This window comes from Rhinolophus hipposideros (assembly GCF_964194185.1).
Source record: "Rhinolophus hipposideros genome assembly, chromosome: 5".
Taxonomy (NCBI): Eukaryota; Metazoa; Chordata; class Mammalia; order Chiroptera; family Rhinolophidae; genus Rhinolophus; species Rhinolophus hipposideros.
In genome coordinates this window covers 90,937,088-90,954,870 of record NC_138051.1, presented here as the reverse complement: position 1 = coordinate 90,954,870, position 17,783 = coordinate 90,937,088, and the positions used below count along the sequence as shown (strand labels likewise).

General features: G+C 41.4%; 1 protein-coding gene across 1 annotated transcript in view; it reads left to right on the top strand.

The window, feature by feature from the left end:
• Positions 1–2,493: 2,493 nt before the first annotated feature.
• NRDE2 (NRDE-2, necessary for RNA interference, domain containing) overlaps positions 2,494–17,783 on the top strand; it is a 37,632-nt gene continuing 22,342 nt past the window's right edge. The window contains exons 1-3 of the mRNA XM_081047935.1: positions 2,494–2,597; positions 13,254–13,362; positions 14,939–15,169. Of these exons, the coding sequence (XP_080904061.1) occupies positions 2,501–2,597; positions 13,254–13,362; positions 14,939–15,169 (437 nt within the window). The 5' untranslated portion in view covers positions 2,494–2,500. The remainder of the gene's footprint in view (positions 2,598–13,253; positions 13,363–14,938; positions 15,170–17,783) is intronic.

Here is a 17,783-nt window from a genome sequence, read left to right as displayed (position 1 = left end):
AGGAGTTTGCTTTTACAAGTTCTGGGTAGATTCGTTTGAAAGTCTCAGTCAGCCCTGAAACTAGTTGGAACACCTCCAGACTTTGGGATTATGGCCTTGAGCGTGGAAATGGTGTCATTTACTTTCATTCACTTTGTCATTCTGTATTATTGAGGACACTTGGTTGTATATGACAGAAAGTCAGCTTTCATCTGTTTTACTTATGTGGGGAATGTATTATAAGGATATTGGGCTGTTTCCCATAGTGCAGGCAGAGGAATGAGGTTCCAGAAACAACTAGAATTAGAGCTCCAAAATCTCTGGGACCAACTTCTCCAACTCACACCTGCTTTCATCCTTCTCCCTCCACAGACAGGTTTCCTCTGCTCCTCCAATAGCTCCCAGGCTCTTACATCTTGAATCCCAGACACACAGAGAGACCAGCTTCTCTTTCTCAGTTCTAGTTTCAAAAACTCCTGGAAAAGAACTCAGCTTGGCGTGGCTTGGGTCAGAGCTGGGTTGAGTCCCTGAAAACTTGGCCAAGTTGGGTCACATACTTACCCTTACCAATCAGATGGGACCAAGTTAGTGAAGCCACACTGTACTAACATGACCACTTTGTAAATTCAGAAAAGAGGGTGCCAATTAAGCAGAACAAAAGGCATCCACTACCTAGTCTTTTTTCTATAATATCCTTCTCCAAAAGTAAATGGGAATTTGGTAGGTGCCATTCTGCCAACAAACATGTAATGAGCACCTGCCTGCTTTGTGTCTGACTGCCTCTTGGCAATCCTTTTGTTCCTATTGTGTTGCTTTTAAGCAATGGCATTGCCGAAAGGCTGTTTTCTGTAGTTTCCAGCTCCTGCTCGTGCCTACCTCTTTTTCATTCTTCGTGGCCAGTCTGGCTGCCTAATTTACTGAGACCAGGACTGTGCATCTCTCATCCAACTCCTCTGTAACATATTAGAACAAAGCCTCTTTTCACACATCTCCCCAGCACAATTTCTCCCCTTTTCTTTTGCGTATCTTCTCTTCCTCCAGCTTCACAGAAAAGATTCACTCTTGTCAGTGTCCAGAGGTGATCAAGAACGGTGAGAGGGATGCAGTCTAATAAATGAGAATACCCTACAAAGTGACGCTAGAACAGCAACTTACCAATTCAGAGTGAGTAATCTTTGCCACAAAGAACTTAAAAATGGTTGAGTAGTGCAGTCTCTTCCTTTAGGCAAGCTACATACCGAGCCAAATTATCATTTAAAACTGGTTTTGGTTTATTTTAAGAACTCCCTGCCATAGAGGCACTGGAAATACCCAAAGTGTCTGTATGGTGAGATAATAAAGTGAGTTGTTTTCATGCCCTCTGGGGTGATTTTCCCTATACGGAAAAAAAAATTATTCAAAAGTTTACTTTTAGTTTTGTCTAATGGTAAAAAGTTTGCAGGGGTCCTGCAAACGATGGCCCTGGGTCAAATCTCCCACTCCAATTTGTATGGTCCGGGAGGTAGGAAAGGTTTTTACATTTATAAATGTTGGAAAAAATAGAGGGGAGGATAATATTTTGTGACATGTAACCTGAGTGCTGTTAGTTCATCTAATAGAATTAAGAATTACTAGATGTCGTCTAATACTCTGTTCACCTCTTATTATTCCTCCATCTGTCTCCAAAAGATCTTTTTACAATTTGTCCAATCCGGAATCATAATGAAGCCATATACTACTACATTTGGTCTCGAAGGTCTTTTCATGTATTGCAGTCTTCCACTCCCTCAAAGCCACTGATTTGTTGAAGAAACTGGGTTGTTTTCTGTAATTTCCCATACTCTAGATTTGGCTGATTGCTTCTGGGTGGTAAGCATTCTATAAATTGTTTCTTTATCTCCTGTATTTCTGGTAGTAGGCGTGATTAGATTTTTTTTTTTTTTTTTTTTTAGCCAAGTATACTTGATAGGTGGGTAAAGGTATTTTCCAAATAGCCAAGACCTTTGAACTTGATAGGACCTTGCATTCTTTGTCATTTCTAAAATATTTAAAATGGTAAGCTGATTGAAGTTTGGATGGATATCCCACATTGCGTTGAGCTGGACCTGAAGTCACAACTCACATAAAAGCTAACTTTTGCTAAGTGCTTCCCATGGGCCAGGCACAATTCCAATTCAGCCCCTCACTTACATGCTCATTTAATTTTCTAACATTTTGCAGACGAGGACGCTAAAGCTTAGAGAGTTGGATTGATTTGGCCCCGGTAGTAAGAGATGGTGTGAGTTCAGGGGTGGAACTGGAATGTCGACTTCCTAGTATTTTCCGCCCTGAACAAGCCTACCTCCCGGTTTCAGCATTTCCCGGTTCCCACCGACGCGCAGGTACCAACTACGGGGAAGCGGTCCCGCCCCGCCCCGCCCCGCCCCGTCGGGTCTCGGGTCACGCCCGAGTGAGCGCTAGGAAAGCCACACTTCCCAGAGTGCACCGCGATCACGAAGCCCCCCCCCCCCCCACTACCGGCGGCCACTCGCCGCCGCCATTTATGTGGCGGGGAACGGCGGTGCGGCCTGTCATCATGGCGCTGTTCCCGGCCTTTGCTGACGTTAGTGAGGCTCCCGATAGCGGGAGCTCCAGGAAAGGTAAGCGCACAAAAGGGATGGAGAAGGCACTCGGCAAGCTTAAGACGTAGTTCCTCGGTCCCAGGTCTCGGTCGTCGCCTTGGCTTTGTTTATCCACTAGTGTCCCAGAGTCCTCCGCGGCGCTGCAAAGCCTCCTGGGAAGGGCTGCTGGCCTTCCGTGTCCCGGCCTCTTCGGGACTGGAGTTGTAGGATGGGGGAGGGAGAACGAGCTGGGGCTGGCGGCTTCCGTGACACCATCGCGTCTCTGAGCCCATTCCTTCTCTGAGCCTGTTCCTTCACCCGTAACATGGGAGTGATGGTAGTCCACATCTCAAGGGGACTCCTGAGGCGCATATGCCCTCTTCCTTACCTGTTTTACTTAACTTTTGAAATGCTGATTGGGTTGATACCTTTTCGCAGGCTTCAGATCTAGGACCCAGAGTCTAGGCAAACAGTTGCTCTCCCGACAGGCACAGCTGCTGGGAAGGAGAACTAACATTCATTTATGGAGGGCCTACTGTGTGCCGGGGGATGGCATTCCGTATTTTATTTAAATCTTAAGCATTGCCAGAAGATGTGTTGTTGAGCATTGAGACACACGCACAGTTATACCTCGTAGATGTCGTGGGTTTGGTTCCAGGCTGCCACAATCAAGTGAGTTGTATGTAGTCTTTTTGCGGGTGGAGGGGGGGTCTCCCATCTGTAAAAAACGCAACACCTGTGAAGCTCCACAAAGTGCAATAAAACGAGGTATACGTGTAGTTAATTGTAATTTAAAGTAATCCTAAAGCATGCACTTACCGTGTGTCCCCGAAAATAAGACCTAGCTGGACAGTCAGCTCTAATGCGTCATTTGGAGCAAAAATTAATGTAAGACCCGGTCTTATATCACACCCCACCCCACCCCAGCACAGACTGGGTCTTATATTAATTTTTGCTCCAAAAGATGCATTTAAGCTGATTGGCTAGATGTTATTTTCGGGAAACAGGGTAGTATGCAGCAGAGTCCAGTTGTGTCTGACACCTTTCTATCCACTCATGGCTCTTACGCCTGTTGGTAACACTTACCATAATTGTAATTTCTTATATTATTACGTACTATAATTTTGATCATCCTTCACTCACTGTAACCTCCATGTGATCAGGGATAGTGTCTGTTCATTGTAGCATACTTAGCCCCTAGCACAGGCCCAAAATGTTGTTGGCGTTCAATAAAAATTTGCTGGATAAGACCAACAGTAGGTACTTCAAAACAAAATAACAGTCCACGGTAGGATGTTACAGGTGTCACAGGTGAGCTACAGGAATAACGACTTCTGACGGGAGGTTCTAATAAGGCTTTATATAGGAGCTAACTTTTGGGATGGGTCTTCAAGAGGGTAGAATTCAGGCAAATAGAGTTAGTGGGAGGGCGCTCCAGGGCCTTCGTAGGCATGCAGGAAGGGGCTCCTGAGACCTGTGCGGAAAACTGCAAATAGTCCCATTTGTCTGAAAATACAGCGGCATAAAGAGCCATGGGATATATGGTTGGGACTGGTGGTGAGGGAGGATAGTGATTTGAATAACAGTCCAAAGGTTTATCTATTTTGGGAGGTCAAGATGGAGAGTTTACAGGGGAGCGGTGTTCTTGTCATTTATCCTGAATGCTGTTTACCAGACATCTCTGGGTAGCCAGCGTCAGGATAATGTTTGAGAAAAGTGCTCTTTATAAAGCACTGTAGTTCTAAAAATTTAAACACAACATTATCACTCATGATGAAATTAACTATAATTCTTCACTGTCACGTAATTGCTGGTCAGTGTTCAAAAATGGCCTTTTACAGTTGGTTTGTTCAAGTCAGGATCCAAAAAGATCTAATATTGTTCATATGTCTCTGTGATTTATTTTTTTATTTTGTGATTTATTTGCTGAATTTATTTGTTGTGGAAACTGAGTCATTTGTTCTATACACAATTCCCACCATATCCTCATGGTGTCATTTAACATGCTTTTCTATCCCAGTATTTCCTGTAAACAGGTAATTAGATCTAGAGAGTTAATTAGATTCAGGTCTAATTTTTTTTCAGTTGAAAATACCTCATTGGGGGTGCTCTCTACTTGCTGTTGGATCAAATTGGTAGGATCTGCTGTCCAGTGATGTTAAGATTGATTAGCGGACTCATGGACAACCTGATTCATCTATTATGAAGCTGTCAGCCTTTCATCTAACAATTTTTGCAGCCATTTATGATTATTGCTTAGATAATTATTTCTTTGGGGTTACAAAAGGGTTATTTTATAATCTTTGCATTCCTCCTATATTTATTAGCATCAGTTATTTTATAAAGAACTTTTTCTTGAAACTACGCAGTACCTTGAAATACAGTTTAGGCAGAAAAGATATGAAGAATGCTTGATTTGTTCCCTTTGTCGGTTTTCAGAATAATGAGTTGGGGGTCACTTTAGGAGGTGACCAGTGAGGTGTTTCTTTTCTTTTTTCCTTTTTCATTATGAACTCCTGAATTTTTAACATACTTCTGTTTCAGTCCATTGCAGATATAATTTTTCTAATGCTCAAATTGTCCCATCTTTGGCCAGTGGGAGTCTAATGCAGTTGGTGCCTGTGTCTTTTTGACATGGCCCAGTTGTGTCTAATCACTTCCTTTCTGGCCTAAAAGAGGCCCAGAGCTCATTGCTTACATGTTCTGTTATGGCCTGGAATTGGCTAATTCTCCAAGGAACCCTGGTTTCTCTTAGTGGAAAATGGTATGAGTATGTTAAAACCACAAATTGAGTGGGAGGAGTACTCATTGCACTGGGTTGTCACTACTTCCAGGTATTTTCATTCGTCAGAACCAGGAAGAGAAAAATATATCATGAATTCATATTGATATTCCCAGTCCAAATTTAAGATTGTGAGATTTTTAACTTAATTTCTTTGATTTAGTATTTTTCTTTCCTCTTACGCAGAAAAATCTTAGTTCCTGGTGCTGTCAGTACAATTATGTATATGTTCAAAATAACAGTAATATGACTAATACTAAATAATTTAATATTTCTTTATGGTACCATTTGTTTTTAGGACATATTCCATAACAGACGTACAGTCAAATTACTGTTTTAAAATCGCTTGAAATAATACTCTGTGGTTTTGTCACCAATTGATACATAATTATGTATATTTTCAATTTTTAGGGATTGCTTATTTTTCTTTTTGATTTATTTCCTCTTTTACAATGTTTTGAAATATTTACATGGTTCTAAAGTTGAAGATATAAACCAGGTATGTTCAGAGAAGGAAAAGCTTCCATCTCTATACCTCCAACTTGTTAGCTTCCTTCCCTTACAGGTTAGAGTTTTTATTAGTCACTGATACCCTTTCATTTTTCCCCCCTTGATATGAATAACTACATTTTCCTTCTTTCTTAAACATGTACTATTCTGCATTTCACCTTAAATCCCAGAGATCAGTGTTTATTTGCCTTCTGTTCTCACTGCCACTACCTGATTTTTGCCACTGACATCCCCACATTATTACAACAGCCTCCTGAATAGTAGCCCCAGCTTTAGTCCTACCTTTCCTCTCTGAACCACTCTCCACATGGTAGGCAGAATTTTAAAATGTGTTCATGACGTGTGATCAAACAATACGGTGAATTTTTAAATTAAAAAAATGTATTACAATAAAAGACACATTAGTCCTCCTCAAAATACTCCCTCTTGCTTTGAACACACTTATCCCATCATTCTTGCCACTTTCTGAAGCAGCTCTGGAAGTCCTCTTTCATGAGTGTCTTTAGTTGTGCTGTCGTAGCTGCCTCGATGGCCTGAATCAGTTTGACTTTGGAGAACAGCCAGAAGTTGCACGGTGCCAGATTTGGTGAATAAGGTGGATAGTGTTTTTATTTGATAGAAATTGCTGTACAGAAGCAATGTGTGACACTGAGCACTGTCATGATGGAGGGTGATGTATGGCAAACTTTAAAACACACCTTTCAAATGTAGCTCACACTCGACTACACAGAAGAAGTTGAAACTTGTCACACACTGTTACTAAGGTTCAACACAATGCTTTCCATATTGAAGATCCCTGCCTTTCTGTTGGATGACACTCAGCAGTAGCATTTACCGTATCTTTTGATCACAAAGGAAAGGCTCCATGTCACACAACATTTCTGGTACAGCAATTTCTGTCAAATAAAAACATTACGGGAGTGGCCCATGAGCTCAGTTGGTTAGTGTGGTGTTGGTAGCACCAAGGTTGCCAGTTCAATCCCTCCATGGGCCACTGTGAGCTGTGCCCTCCTTAAAAAAATAAAATAAAAGTATTAAATAGATATTTAATAAATAGGTATTAAAAACACACACACATGCACACACATAACGGTGTGTCCTCATCCACCTTATTCACTGGATCTGGCACCGTGCAACTTCGGGCTCTTCCCCAAAGTCAAAGTGATTCAGGACATCGAGGCAGCTATGACAATGCAACTAAAAGCACTCACGAAAGAGGACTTCCAGAACAGCTTCAGAAAGTGGCAAGAACGATGGGATAAGTGTTCAAAGTGAGGAGTATTTTGAGGGGAATTAATGGCAATGTGTCTTTTACTATAATAGTTCTTTACCCCCCTTTCTTTTGCCTCCCCCCCACTCCGGTTCAAGCCGTTGTTTCTCAGTCTAGTTGTGTAGGACACAGCTCCCTGCCCATGCTGGTGTTACGAGCTTTGTGCTCCTTCTGGCTGGGGCAGTTGGTTGCTGGTCCTTGGTTGGCCGCTCACAGCAGCTCTCACCGCCTGCCAGCCACTCACACTGGCCACCGGCCACTCATGGCAGCACACAGCAGCCCACGGCAGCTCACCACTCCAACCTCCGGCTGCTCATGGGCAGCCCACTGCAGCCCAGCTCCGGGGAGAGCTGTTGTTCACAATCTTAGCTGTAAAGGGCACAACTCACTGGCCCATGTGGGAATCGAACCGGCGACCTCAGCATTAGGAGCACGGTGCTCCAACCACTTGAGTCACTGGGCCGGCCCTAATTTTTTTTTTTTAAATTTAAACATTCACTGTATTTTTAAATCACACCTCATATTTAAAAACACTATGCCATTCACTGGTCTAAATCCTTTCAGATACTATCTTATTGAATCCATAACAACCCTATGAAGTCTATACTTACTAGTATCTGCATTTTTAAGGAGGAGGAAACAGGCCCAGAGCTAGTAAGTCACTCACCTACATCACATGGCTAGTGAGACTCAGCCAGGATTTGAGCTCAGGCAAAGTAGCTTAAAAAATGCTTGCTCTTAAACACTATTCCCTGCTGATCTTTCGTACGCTAGATCTGATATTCTCAGTCTTGCTCAAAGTTCTCAAGCATCTTCCCATTACTTAGGGTAAACCCAAACTCAAACATGTTTTTAAAGGCCCCTAACCTTTCCAGCTTTATTTTGCTGCACTTCTCCCTCCCACCCTCCTTCCCTCCTGGTAGTCCAGCCATAATAGCTTCCTGTTGGTTCCCAGAGAGTCATGCTTTCTCCCTTGCAGGCCTTTCTGTAAGCCATTTCTTCTGCCTAGATGCTTCTTAGGGGCATATCTGCCTAAGTCCTTTTCATCCTTCAGGTCTTAACTGAGATGTCCTCCCAGGCAGCTTACTCTGATCCATACCTAGTTTGGATTAGGGAACTAGTTATGTGCTATCATTATACCTTGTATATTTTCTCTATCTTGGCGTTTGTCACATTTTGCATATAAGTGACTGCTAGTGTGTTAGCTCCCTGAGAATCTTGTTGGGTCTATCTTGTTCGTTGTGTATTCCTAGCACTGACAACAGTGCCTGGCTCTCAGTAAAGTGCTGAATGAAAGAAAGAGACTCAGAGAGAAGTATTTTGTTCAGAGTTGCACAGCTAATAAACAGTAAAGCCAGTATTTGAGCTCAAATTTTTCTGACTCCAGCACTTGTGTTATAAACCATGCTGTGATATTAGAATGTTGGGCTTTGGGTTGTTTTTACATTACCTTTGGGATCCTTGGCTCTTTTCAAATTGTAGGTTAACTCTGTGCAAGAGCTGACTCTGCTTAGGTTCTGTGTAATCACCCCCTAAACGCAGTGCTTAGCCATGTTTGCCGCGGCTTTTTGTACGAATGTTTGTGCTCTAAGATTCTCGGTCAGAAAATGAGGACTATGATCAAAGTTAAAAGCTTGGCTCATTCTTTTTAAAGGAACAACCCCTCCCCTAATGTATGTGCCAGTTTATTTATACAATCAGCCTTAGAGATGTCTTTTGAATATCATCCCTGGAGGTGTGGTGCTCACCTGAATTCATTTGAACAAACTAGTAATCAGTGCTATTTTGTTGTAATAGAATGGGGAGTGGGCGTAGAACTTGGATGTTCTACCCAACTGGGATTTGAAATTTGTTTTTAAAAACTTAAATCTATTCATGGCAATTCCTTCCTCCCTTTATCTGTAGTGGAATTGAATTAAAGCATTTTCCCAAGTGATGGAGAAAGAGTTATAGAATAAATTTATCACAAAAAAGCATTTCAGCTTCAAGTATTCAGTGATAATTCATTATATTATTTTCTGTAAAATTACACATGCTGGGGTTCTTCCCAATACCTGCCTGGTTTTTGTTAGGCAGTAGTTCTAAAGTGGTTTTTCTGCCGGATATTTCCACCCTCTTCCTTTCTTAGATGTGTGTATGTGTATAGCAGAGTGCTACTCTCCAGGCGAATTTCAACCTCCGATTTATTTACTAACCTGCAGGGGCAAATGATTTGTCAGCCAGTCAGCTTCTCTATCTTAAGCCCTAGGCACGTGTCTTCTCTGCAATGTGTTACATCCTGCTTAGTATTGATGTTATCTAAATACACATTTGATTTCTATCAAGGGCACTTGTAAATTAGGTGAGGATGTGAGTAAATATAGAAAAGAACTTTGCAATCGGCTTAGTACAGCATCTTTTAGTCTCAGATAACTTTCTCCAGGATTCTGTGTTAACTAAAATTTAGTTTAACCGGCCAAATGTGTTATCTGAACAGTTGCGGTTATGATTAAGCTTAAGCACCATAAGAGCAAAGACTTGATCTATCTTGATCAGCACTGTACCCCCCGAGCCTACTGCTGTGCCCGGACACAGAGTAGATGTTCAATACTCTATTTTTTAGTGATTAAAGAATATTTACCATGAAGACTGGATGAATTGAGTTATAGTAGTTGTACTTTATACCTAGATAATGGCATGCTTTTGATAATCTTAAATTCCTTCAGTTTGTTCAGTAAATCGAGTGGTGGGCATACAAAGATGCAAAGATGTGGTCCAGATCCTTATTCATTTTATTTCTTTGACAAATGTTTATTGAGTCCAGTTACTTCGCGCCAAGGCACTCTGCTAGGAGTTGGGAATACAGGGGTGAGTAGTCATGGCTTTGGCCCTCACATTGATTTTATTTGGGAAGAAAGGAGTGGGGGGGAGAGGGGATGGGCTGGAAACTTGGATGTAAGAGTTGTAAACCAGTTGGTCTGTTCGTTTGGCTGGCAAAATATTTTTGTTTGTCTTTTTCTTTTTTCTGTTGTCACTCCCTATAGTGTCACAGTAATTACTAATCTGGTCCCTGTTAGGACTTGAGTTGTTGGCCTTTGACTTAGAATATCGTGAGAAGACTGACATGCAGATAATGAGATAACAGTATGAAAATTGCCATAGTTGCCGCATGTACTAATTGCAAGGCGACTTAAGGAAGAGCAGCTCCTTAGTTGAGGAAGTGAAGAGCAGCACCCCGGTGGAGAAGACTGGGTGGAGAGTCGCAGATCCAGGTTCTGATGGGTGCCCTGGGCCACGTGACTTAACTTCTCTGGGCCTCCACCTACTGATCTGGAGATGAGGGAGTGGCACCTAGGCCGGGCTCCTGAGAGCTTTCTCAGACCCACTCCCTCCAAATCCCAGCAAAAGACTTTTTGCTTTCTCCGGTTTGCGTTGGACTTCTTGACAGATTTTGTTTGGACAGTGTGTTTCTGGGTTTAAAAAAGTTCTAAAATCTCTGGACTAGATGATCTCCAAAATTCCTCCAGGCCTAACATCCAATGATGAGTACTTCTAATATTCCAGGCATGTTCTCCGCTGATATGCTGCCCAAGAAAACAAGAAGCAACCTTTTTATCAGTTGAAAATACCTTTTGCCCTGACAGAAGGTCATTAGATTGAGATGAAGGTCACAGAGGGTCGGTGATGGCTGGAGTTCCAAACCCGAGTTTTAGTTTCTTTAGAAAGTCCTCCTCCCCCTACCCCACAGTGATCCCATATGGCAAGGCCTTGATGGCGTCCTCAAAAACCCTTTCTTGCATCTTCTGAAGGACTTTGGAAAGTCACACACTTTATGACTTTTTTTGACATCTGCATGTTTTTACCTTTCCTCCAAGCTGTCATCATTGCGAAGAATATTTATGTACAAATATACTGGAATTATTTGAAAGCATCTCTCCTTGCATATTGTTTGTTCCATCTTTTCCCACTTTTCCTTTGTTCATTATAGAATCCAATTATTGTGGAAATAATTGTAATTTCAGCAATAGGAACTATTTTCACATGCCTTCTGCGAGGAATTAGGCCCAAGGGAAAGGAACCACCCTCAGAAGGAAAAAGACAGTAAAAGAAAGATGGTGTAACAGTGGTTTGGCAGTTGACCTTTGACTTAGAATTTTGTGAGATACTGGGTATGACCTTACAAATGACTTAATCCCTTTGAGCCTTAATTTCCTCTTCCATACAGTGGAGATCATAATATATCTCATAGAGGGTTGTTGTGAGGATTAAAAGATACAAGAATGCAAGGTGCTTAACCTGGTGCTTGGCCTGCAGTAAGCACTTAGTAAGTTAGAATCCTTCATTCCCTTTTGCCTGTGCTTGTGAATGTACTTTTCCTCCTTAGGAATTTTCCTTCCTCCCTCGCCTCTTTTCACAAGTATTTATTAAACTCCTTTCTTATGTATGCCAGGCACTGATCTCAGTGCTGGGGAGATAGCAGTGAATAAAACCACGTACCTGTCATCATGGAGCTTGCGTTCTGATACCTCCTCTTCACTAAAATGCACTTACCCTCAGGGACTAGAATACAGAATGTGTAACGAACTGTTACAACTCAATAATAAAGTGACAATCCCATTAAAACATGAGCAAATGGTTTGAATAGTTGTTTCTATTCAAATATGAATGGCCAATAAACATGCGTAGATGCTCAACCTCGTCAGTAGTCACCAAGGAAATGGAAATCAAAATTACAGTGAGAAAGCACATCATACCCACTAGTATGACTGTAATCTAAAGGTAACAGGTTGTCAAAGATGTCAAGAAATTGGAATCCTCATCATTGTTAGTGGGAATGTAACATGGTACAGCAAGTTTGGAAAACATTCTGGCAGTTCCGCAAAACTCTAAACATAGTCCTAGATACCTACCCAAGAGAAACGAAAACACATGTTCATATGAAAACTTGGACGTGAGTGTTCATTGCAGCGTTATTCATAACAGCCCCAAATAGATCATATATTGTACAATCTTGTTTATATTCAATGTCCAAAATGGGCAAATCTATAGAGGAAAAAGATTAGTGGTTGTGCAGGGCTGGGAGGCAGGGAGGGAGAATAGGAGATGGGGGAGGGGTAGTTACTGCTAATGGGCATGGAGTTTCTTTTGGGAATGATGAAAATGTTCTAAAATTATTTTGTGGTGATAGTTGTACAATTCTAAATATTCTAAAAACCACTGAATTATACACTTTATATGGGTGAACCTTACGGTGTATAATGTTCCAGTACAACTTTTAAAAAGTGTAATTACCCTTCTTTCTTCTAACTTTAGCCATTTCCTGGGTGCTTTGTCCTTGGCATATGAATGTGCTTTGGCCTCCCATCCTGAAACAAAACGGGACAAAATATAAATCCCTCCTTGGGCCCCCTTGCTATTACTGCCCAATGTTTTTTCCTTTCCTACATAGCTAAAACCCCTGAAATAAGTAATTTAGAAATAGTTCATTGTAGAAGAGTTAGAAATTAATGGATAAGCAGGAAAAAAAATTCAGATATTTATCTCACCACCCAGAGATAATCATTGTTAACATCTTATGTAATTTCAGCATTAATCAGAAAAGTTGACACCTTGTGTTTTTATTTTCAAAGACGAGTACTGTTTGTTATAAGGAAAGGTTTATGTTAAGTTGCTGTACTAAGATAGAACATTGCAATATTCTTTTAAAGAAAAATATCTTAATCTGCTGTAATAATATTAAACATGGTGGACTTTTATGCATGATTTGATTTTTTTTAACCTTTTGGAATTGTGTAAATCAAATTGGAGGTCATTAAAAACTAATGCTTAGGAAGCCTTCATGCTCATTAGCGTGTGCATGGAATGCATGAAGCCGTGTTGACTTTTAGGCCACACTTGTTATATGGCTTTTGCTTAAGCTGCAGCCTGATATCACAAGAGGATTTCAGCCTTAAATATTTTAGAGTGTGTTAAAACCCCATGCCCTGTGAATAAAAAAATTCATGGATTGATTCCCTTTGGCTTCTATGGACTGTTCTAAGTGTCTGGCTGACATTGGCTGTGAATTAGGATGTCAGCTGGTAAGATGGATTTCCTGCTTTAGAAATCATATTGAGCTAATTGCATTGATCTTTTTTCTCTTTCGCATGTGCAGAATTAGACTGGCTGAGCAACCCAAGCTTTTGTGTGGGAACCATAACATCTCTGAGCCAGCAAACCGAAGGGGCCACAGCTCTTGCTTCTGAAGGGTCACCACTGACAAGGTAGTATTTTGGATAGGTGGATGTTTAGTCTTTGGCAATGTACCGTCTATAGCTTAGCTGGAATGTTGCTCCTTAGAAAAGCCTCTGATAAGAGAGCTAAGTAAAACTCGTCCTTAGAGTATTGCGGTGACCTGTGACTATTTTCCCTTACCTCACTCTTAAGAGATTATTTCTCCCCCCTCCCCCCTATTGCATTGCAGTGACAATGATGTGACACAGGCACTGCCAATAATTAGGCCATGAGGGAGATGGCATCATTGTGATTCTTAAGTAACTTTACTAACCTCATTAGTAACCTTGAGACTACTGATAACTGTAGAATTCAGATTATTTCTTTAGTTGTATTTTCACCACTTTTGTAAAAATAGAAGGAGCTTGTGTAATATAGCATGGGGCAAGGGAGGAATTCCCTGCTCCCTCCTTCTGTTCTTCCTGGCTGGCCAAGTAATCAAATCAGCAGGAGGCAGATTGACAAGAGAAAATCAGATTTAATGTCCTGTGCATGGGAACCCCACATGCATGAGGGAGTCAGAGACCCCGCATACGTGAGAGGTTCAGAGATAGAAAGGGGGATTGAGGGATATAAGACATTCTGAGCTAGGCATGAGGTAATGCACCTCAGGGGCTTCAAAGGGTCATTGCAGGATGATAAGAGGAGCAGACCTTTAGTACATAGACCTTTGTCTTGCCCTATAGATAGGTCAAAAGAAATGATCTCTGATAACCTCTTATGAGCAAGGCCCTAATTCAATTCTTCTAGGTAGTTGTTGGTGATGGGGGGGTGGGTGGGGGTGGGGGCAGAAGTTTCTCTTGAGCCTGAAGCTAAAATTGCCTTTAGCTCAAAGTAATCGGCATACCACTGAGGCACATCTTGGGGTGGATCCTGCTGGACCCCATAGTAACATAGGATAAAATCCCGTGAAAACTTTGTGGAAAGCAAAATGGCGTCCATCTCTACCCAGCTTTGAAAGAATTTTGTTCTAGATCATTGAACTGAGAAATGAGCTCTCTCGCAAATATAGACTAGATGGTCTCATTAATATGATGAACCCCAGCAAGCCATGTACTCTACCAGTGTAAGAAGCCTTTGGATATTGAGAATAGTTGATGCATGTAGATATTTCTGTAATGAGGAAGAGCTCATTGTAACCTTTAAAAGCAAGGACCAGAATTGTTTGCTTTTTGTTTGGGAGATTTTGTGGGGGTTTTTTTTGGCATTAAGGACATGCTAGTGTAATACATAGGACTGAAAATAAACAACGTTGCTTTTAAATACACTATAGTTGATAAAATAACTGATAGATTACATTCATTTTAAACTGTATAAATATGAAGGTATAGGTTTAGAAACTATTAAAATTAGAATTTCTTCACCTGGTTTTATTTTCGATCCAACGCTTACATCTTTCAGGTGAATTGTAATCCAGGGAGATACTGTATAATATATGGGAAAATAGTAAGTCTGTGTGCACATTTCTAGAATTTCCTTTTACGTATTTGTTTATCTGATTACTCATTTACATATTATTTTCCCTAATTCTCTTCTAAAGATTCAAATGTTGATTTTCCCAAACAGGAGTCCTCTGAAGTCAGAGCCTTCAGATGAAAGTGACACTAATGAAAAGCTCAAACAAACAAGCAGAAAAAAGAAGAAAGAGAAAAAGAAAAAAAGGAAGCATCAACACCACAAGAAAACCAAGAGAAAACATGGGCAGTCAAGTAGCAGTAGCTCGGAGCTCGATACTGATTCTGGAAAGGACCAGTCTTCCAGAAGCAGAGACAGTAAAAAAGAACCAGAGAAAGTGAAGTAGGTTTTCTGTTCTCCCATACCTATGATATTTTCAGTCTGTAATTTTCCTCCCTCGATTACTGCCATGAGTTAGAAATTTAAATGATTATTTAACTCATTATTTAATTCCACTCAATCAAAATGTAGTCAATAAAAGTCTCAATAAAGTTGGGAATAAAAATAGAGTTCTACTATTAGGTCAACATAAAAAAAATGAAAAACAAAAAAACTTGCATTAAAAAGGTTAGGGCCATGATTTAATTTGAGAAATGTTAATTAGGCACAGAAATGATTGTGTAGGAATCTGATTTAGACAAAAAATCTTTGGGATTTTTGACAGATGGCAAGTGTGCCACATGTGGTCTATGGGCTAGTTCACGATACAGGTAAAGGTTCCATCTGTGGGGCTATTGGCCTCCACTACAAAGAGTAAGAGAAAGGTCTTCTCTCATGGATGTCTCTTCTTTTCAGTCACTCGCATTACCCCCCACTCTTTGGTTAAGGTTCATATAGTACCTAAAACAGTCATTGTCTTTGTCCTTATTTCACATTTGTTAGAACTGCGGGGCTGAAGGTGTAGACTAGCTTGGAACAACAGTATTTCCTTTCCTTGGGGCCTTTATTTCTCCCCACATTGTGTGCTGCTGTCTACCTGGAGTATATCCCAGTCACTATAGGGGGGTGACAGGTAGGTACTGAGAGAGCTTTTCCTCTGCTCAGTCTGACTTCCTCCTCCATAGGGAGGGAGGTGCTCTGCCCAGGGCTGGGACAGTCGGCATACGATGAAACTGCTTGGATTATTCCTCATTTAACTTTCGTTTTCTTTGTTCATGTGGTCTAGAAGAGAGAAAATTGAAGTACCCGTCCAAGACATACTTAAAACAAATTAGTACTGTTAAGATTTTGGGGGCTTCAGGGGTTGTGTGCTTGGAAGTCCCATTGATGTCAGTGAGAGCTCTGTGTTGGAGAATGTCTGGAATCTTGCCCCGAGAGTGTCCACCGGAGAGGCAGACACCATCATCTCCTGGGTCCTTCTGTGTCTGAGCAGTTGGGAGAATGCTGCAGGCCTCTGGCTCAGAGGATGCAGATTTCTTCAGCTTTCTATATGTCCCAGGTGCTATACCGGTAACCCAGACATGCTCTAGGAGGATAAAATAAAGGGGACGAGCAAAATGGTTCTGAATTAGACTGAATTTATGTGGGCAGGAACCATGTCTGCCTGGCTTGCCATTCATGGTACCCCCAGCCTTGGCACAGGGCCTGATACATAATAACATACACGGGCAACGTTTTTGTGGTGTGAATGAATGAATGAATATATTGACATTGATATTCTTGCTTTTTTGTATGTCTTCAAAGAAGATTATATTAATCGTTATATCTTCTGAAAACTTACCTTAGCTGCTTGTCCTTTTCTATAGCGAGGAAAGTAAGCTTTAAAGGATTTCCTAACCGAGGTAGAAACCACCATTAGAACTTGAAAGACAGTTACTTTCAGCCTGTGCTTAACCACGTCAGAGGTGATCTTTGCAGCCTTTGGGTGGTTTTATGATCCAGACAGCATGTTTCAGTTTGTTGATGTTTTGCAGAGTATCCCCAATAAGATCAAGGTAGAATGTTGTTGCTTTCTCTTTTACTTTCTTAGTATTAACTTCTGAGTCTCTTCCTGGGAAGAGACCTGGAAGACTTGTTTGTTTCCATATTGACCAGGACTAAGATATTAGTGAGTTGTGAGTCCACGATGTCAGGAAAGTGGGTTTATGGTGGGTGATGCACCATGTGGTACTCTTTTTCAGGGTGATGGAAGGACGATTTCCCCAGAGGCTACAGTTTCTAACTGACCTTCCTTTCCTAGGATGACCTCTCTTCATCTTCAGGTGGAGGCAGCTCCTTCCTTGCAAACAGCCCAGACCACATCCGCCTCCTGACCTCAGTACCCAATAGAGAAGGGGTGAGGGCTTGTTTACTCCCCAGGGGATGGTCTGCAGCTGCCCCTTTCTTTTTTCCCCCCAAGTTGGCTTCTCATTTCTTTCTGGAATGTATGGATCTTTCCCTCCCTTCACTGCCCTTTCCTGAGCAGATACCCCTCCACAGGTGTTCTGAAGGGGAATGTGTTAAAGTCCCATGTATTTTAACCTGAGATGTGTCATTCAACAAATATGTATTGAATAGCTACTTTGTGTCCCTGAAATACCATTCCCTTGTATTCCCAACCAAGAATAATTTAGAATCCTGCAGAATTTTTATTTCTACTTGGCCAGAGGTAAAAGATGGAACAACAGTTAATGGCTGTTTTGACCATGTTGGCGGCTTCTTGTGTCAGCAGCATTATGAACTGATTTTCGTTAGACGAGGAAAGATGTTAGATTCCAGAAAATCCTTCCCTCCTGAGGGGAGTAGTTGCATTTGTATCTGGCTAAATAAGGGTCTTGTCTTACTGGGGCTCTCTCTGCCCTTTGTGTAGGAGGTCGATAGATACAGGCAAAACACTGTCCACAGAGCCCAGACTAGGAAAACAAGCTTTAGGCCAGGCCTTAGTGACGTCTGAGACTGAACCATTCAGAACCGTGCTTTTGTTGTTGTTGAGTTGGAATAAATAATCTGAGAACTTTCAAATAAGGTGAAGTAAAGG